Raw genomic sequence first — 5,742 nt, 5'->3', positions numbered from 1 at the left:
GGCTGAGGGTTGGACATTTTGGCCCAGACAAGCAGCACCGATACCAGCAGGAGGGTGACCAGTAGAATTCACCTGTGCGGGGGGAGATGCTCTGTCAGGGAGTACCAAGGGCCCCCCCCCTCAGACAAGGTCACAGCCCCCCAAAACACCAAGGCCCTTCCCCATTGCTCCCCACAACGCAGCCCTAACAACGCCAAGCCACCCCCCCCCTTCAGCCAGGGCAACTGAAGACTCAGCCAGAACTATTTTTACTCCCCAAAACAGGAGCAGCTCTGGGAGGGGGAATAACAGGGGGCACGGCACCGCATTCCCGTGGCACTGAGGGGGCTGGAATTACTCCCCGCCTCCCCAGCTGCTCGCAGCATCCTCAGGATGGCACCCCACCAACCCACCCCAGCCCTGGCCCCACGCAGAGGGGGAGCCCTTAAACCAAACCCCCAGATCTCCACGAGCGGGTTAAAGCTGGGGGGCAGTGGGGGGAGAACCGCCTCAGGCCGCCATCTTCCCCTCAGCCCCTGCCCCGGGGAAAGGGATCACTCACCATGGGGGCCGAGCCCCTCCGTGCCGGCACCGTGGCTCCCGGTCGCGCTGATCTCGGCCGGTCACTCCGTCCACAAGCCACCCCAGGGCCAGTCCCCGGTGTGAGGGGCACAGCGGGGGGAGCCCCGGCCCCCCCCTCAGCCTCCCCCGACGCCGGCGGCCGCAGCACAGTTGTGCTCTCACACGTGACGGTAACGTCAAGCAGAAATATTTCCCTGTTAACGCGCCTGGAAAACTTCTGCTGGAGGGGAGGGTGTAAAGCAGCAGCAGGGGGGGGCCTGGGCACGGCTGGCCAGGACACCCGATCCTTGGGGGACAAAGGTGCCCTGGCCCCGTGCCTGGTCATGGGGACAAGGACAAGGTCCCGCACCCACAGCTTGGCCTCCTCCAGAGGGAGCCCCCTAAAACCAGCACCCCTGGCCTCACCTCGGGCACCCCCTCCCTCTCTGCATGTTCCTCCCAGTGTAAGATCACAGCACGATATAAACAAAGTAATTTTTATTTAAAACACAATTTGGCAGAAGAAAAAAAAACCAACCAAACAACAACAACAACAAAAAAATACAACACAGCCACAGAAAGTAAACTTCACTAGTGTTACCTATTGGAACAAATACCAAGGTTTACAGGGGTAAACCTTTATAAACCTTTACATGTATAAAAAAACCCCAATGACATTTCCAAACAAACAAGGCACTTCACTTCCTTTAAATTACAAAGTCAAGACGGACTGAAAACCCAGCAGTGCCCAGTCCAACCTTGCCTTCATCCTGGAAGTCCCAACAGTTATCTCCAACAGCAGCTAGAAACCTCGATTTGCTCCTACGAACGCAAAGCGCAGAACTCCCTGGTTTAAGATCTTAAAAGATCTTTAATTTGCAACCGTTGGCCCATCAGTTGGCAGATCTTCACGAACAAACCTGCTGCCATCGGCAGGTACCACAAAGTTCAGTTATCACAGCTCACCTAAGTGATTAACACACACAGAAGGAATTTAAAAATTTAAGGTTTGCCTCTCTAAATGCCAACAAAACCACTCAAGAGCATGATCAGAGCCTCGGTCGCAGTCTCCCCTCGGCTGCTGGGAGGGATTTACCCTGAAATCTTGAGAGTACAGGTACACCCAGTAACAGTTCTGACAGCGTATGGTCTTTGCAGTCCCAAGAGGCCACATTTCTGACAAATCTTGTCATCTGTAGCAAAAAGCTAAAACCAAAAGCATCTGCCTTTCTACCTTGGAGTCAGCTCCACACCCCCTGGACAAGAAATCTGGATTTGCAGAGCAGGAGGCAAAGAAATGGGAGGCACAGCAGAGTATTTACAAAAGGTAAACAGCTTCACCTGTAAGAAGTGACATCCCCTCACAAGAGCCTGAAAATATATTCCCACTACAACAACAAACACAAATGAATAGAGAACTCTGGTGGGGGATTTTCCTGTGCTTCAAACTAGGCTGAGACCTGTTCAAACAGCAGAATTGTCCATCTAACACTCCAATATGCTCTTTAAAAAAAAGCCATTTTTTTAAAAAAAATGTAACATCTCTGAAAGTTTGGTCATTTGTTCCTTGATCAACATCCAAAGACTAATTCTCAGGCCAACAAAAATTTTTCAGAAACGAGACGACCCCTGAAACTGGGGCTGTTTCCAACCATTAGACCCCACCAGCTTCTGCACAGAGCTCAGAGCGCTCGCCAGTCGATGGGCTTCTTGCCGGATTTCTTGAGCAATTCATTCGTCTTCGAGAAATGCCGACAGCCAAAAAACCCTCTGTTGACAGAGAGAGGCGAGGGATGAACCGTCTGCAGGACGTGGTGGCGTTTCTGTGAAGCGTTAGAGGAAACGGCCCGTTAGATTTGCATGTTTCCAGCTCCCTGGGCAAGGCTGGCTGCTTCTGCCCCACCAAGCAGGTGTAATTTCCCCTCGGCACCTCCTCAGCCACCAGCCTCAGGACACAAAGAACTGGCCCTGAGGACTGAGACTTTTACCCCACTGAGCAAAGGAGGATGGACTACAGAAAATAGCAGCCATGACCTGGCCATTTTTCAACTGCGGTCATCCTAACAGCAAATTTTATATTTATTCATAAGCCTTTTCCTAGAAAAAAAAAAAAACACAACAAAACAGTTCTGTCCTCAACTGGACACTCCTGACAACAGAAGGTTACACTTACTCCACTTCTGTTGCTTAATTCTGGCAAAGGCTAAGCTGGAACAGAAGGGCAACTGAATTTGACAGCAGAGTTCAAGCAGGGAGAAAACCCCAATTCTGTAAGGAAAGTGCCCTCTAGTGTCCACCCAACTGAAGAAAAAAAATAGAGGTAAGAGATGAGGAGGAACCTGTACCCTGTCAATGGAGCTGCCTTTCTTCTGGGCATAGGCTCCCCACAGCATGAAGACAACCCCATGCAAGTTCTTGTTGAGCCAGGACACCACCACGTCCGTGAACTGCTCCCAGCCTCGCTCCTTGTGGGAAGTGGCCTGGTGAGCTCGAACCGTGAGGACAGCGTTGAGTAGGAGCACTCCTAGCAACCCAAGCAGACACACAGAGGATGAAACAAACAAACAAAAAAAAATTTAAAAAAAAAAATCAAGTATTAGCTGCTTTCTCCTGCTTCACTAACCCTAAATTTTCAGCCTAAGGTACCTGCTAAGCAACAGGCACTCAAAACTGAATTATTTTTAAAAATTTTTTTGACATACGGACCGTTTCCAACCATGGATCTTTTTTCTAGCTAGGCTTCTTCACGCCCTGTAGTGGGCATGTTACTACAGTGTCTATTAACTCACCTTGTTTGGCCCAGCCAGTTAGATCACCATGACCAGGATGAGCAAAGTCCTCAATATCTGTAGACAGTTCTTTGTAAATATTTTCTAAACTGCAGACGGAAACATCAGAAGATTTTAAATGTGCATGTTTAAGGACCAAAGAGCCACCACTTACTGCTCTTACATTAGGCAAGAAGAATATTGATTTCAATCAGTTAAGATAATAAACCCATTTGTAGAAGCAGGATAACAAGGACCCGCCCCTTTGTGTGCCTGAATAGAAGCTTAATGAGGTCTCAGCACAACTCAAAATGCAAATTTATCTCCAGCAAGCTCTTCAGAATATCAAACTATACAGAATTATCCATAATTTTGCAGTGATTTTTTTTTCTAGGCAACACACAACTCAAACTTCAGTAGCTGCAACACACTTGCCACCACTTCCCTCCCTCACAGCCCGAAGTAACACAGAAGTGCAAATGATTTATAAACAAAGGGGATTTTGCAAACTGAGCACTGTCGTACCTGGGGGGAGGCGGAACAGGCTTCTGGACACTGAAACAAAGCCCGTGAGCTTGATTAGGTCCATGATATGGATCTTGTCCCAAAATGACAACCTTTACCTGAAAGCAGACCTTTGTTAGCACCGAGTTATGACCACTATTATTCCCAAAAGAGGGAAAAAAAACAATTTATAACTGATATTTATCCTAAAACAAGCACACAAAGAAAACCACAAAACACCAAACCCCAGTAACTGAAGTTAAATCACAAATTACTGACATCTCATCAAGAACACAGTCCCCACCTGACGCTAAGAATTAACGTCACCACAGCTTCGCTGCTAAGATGATGAAGATATTTTCAGCGCAGAAAACCACCATTTTCAAAGAGCCACAATAAAACACCTTGTGAAGGTACTTTTCAAACAAATTTCCTCACTTTTTACTTTTATGCCACACCTGCTGTGATATTTTTGACACAACTTATTGCCAATGGGATTAGCTTAAACACTGTCTTTTTTTAAAAATTATAGTTCATTACAAATCAGTTAAACAAGAGATGTATGAGAGCCAGAAAACAAGTCCTATGTTAGGATGGTCAACTGGAAGTAAGGTCAAAAGTCCAACTAAACTTTTAAAGGAAATTCTGTGACCAGGAGGGTAATAAAATAATAAAACCACATCTCAGTATCAGAGATGAAAGAGGAGCCAGGATTTCCAAGTTATTCGAGAAACAACGGCATCCACATCACATGGGTAGGATTGATCCTCAAGAGACCAAATGCTAAGTGAAGGTGTTTTTGTGTCCAACCACATGTTTTCATCGTTTTAAACGCACCAGCAGCTGGTCAGACGCTCCCCCACCCCTACTCACATCCCTGATGTCACACATCTGTGTCCAGGTGAAGACTTTGTCAGGGGGTGGATAGACCGTGTAGCGCTTCCTCTCTTCTGCTACAAATGCCATCAGCTGCAGGGGAAAAAGGGGGGAAAATGAGCGTGTTACCCAAAAAGCAGATTCGTGCCTGGCGTGTCATAACCCGATTTTAACACGCTCAGGAGACTTATTCTATTTATTCAGGCCTGTGCACTTCGTGGACTTTCCCACAAACCAAGCACCCCAACAGCAGGTGTTCATGCTCCTTTTATACACAAAGAAAATCAGAGGTTGGTACTTTTCCAAACACACCTGTTTGATACTGATTGGTTAGTGATTAACATGCAATTAGAATATGGCTTACATAATGATTTTACTACTATGCAGGCTCAGGGAAAGGGTCTTAACCTGGGCAAGGGGGGGTCTTTTTGATCTGTGGGTGTGTTTTTTGGTATTATAACAAAGGTAATTCACTTGCAGGACACTCAAAAGTGAGTTTCATTGCCGAGTTAACGAACCAAATAGTCACTTTGCCAAGCTGTCAAATAAACTCAGCACAATCCCAGACATTCTCTTAAGGGTTCATGACTTTTTACTTATTTTCTAGGGTTTGGAGACCAAAGCCTATTCTTTATGAATTTCTCCTAGCTCTTCCCCATACTTCAACGTCTCACTTGATCAAGCTTCGAGAGCTCGAAACTGTCCCCACATGGCTAATAACTGTATTCCTGGTACGACCAGTAGCCACGGCTACTAGCAAATGTGAAGTACACGGGAGGAAGGGGAGCGCCCGGGGCCAGCCGGCCTCGCTCACCTCCATGAAGTAGGGCTTCGAAAACTCCTCGCCCAGCTGCCGCCGCCAGCTCTCCCCGAAGCCCGGGGGCACGCTGCGCTCAGCCAGCCGCTGCAACGCCGCCTCCTTGTTCCTCCGGATCCGCTCCAGCTGCTCCGGGCTCAGTGGCGAGGCCTCGCCCGCCTCATCCCCCGACGCCTTGGCCTTCTTGGCGGCGCTGACCTGGGCGAAGAAGCGGCTGCATAGCGGGCGGAGGGCGGC

General features: G+C 48.2%; 1 protein-coding gene across 1 annotated transcript; it reads right to left on the bottom strand.

Annotated features, from left to right (window-relative positions):
• Positions 1 to 1,334: 1,334 nt before the first annotated feature.
• On the bottom strand, positions 1,335 to 5,742 carry UNG (uracil DNA glycosylase; the record flags this gene model as incomplete). Its single annotated transcript, XM_026859985.1, has 6 exons — positions 1,335 to 2,363; positions 2,886 to 3,064; positions 3,330 to 3,418; positions 3,834 to 3,931; positions 4,686 to 4,781; positions 5,503 to 5,742. Coding segments are annotated over 6 exons (843 nt in total), but the record flags the coding sequence as incomplete, so codon positions are not given.

This window comes from Athene cunicularia (genome assembly GCF_003259725.1).
Source record: "Athene cunicularia isolate RWA chromosome 15 unlocalized genomic scaffold, athCun1 chr15_part1, whole genome shotgun sequence".
In the NCBI taxonomy this organism is placed as follows: domain Eukaryota; kingdom Metazoa; phylum Chordata; class Aves; order Strigiformes; family Strigidae; genus Athene; species Athene cunicularia.
Note: the sequence above shows the minus strand (reverse complement) of the source record. Positions and strands in the feature narration are given on the sequence as shown.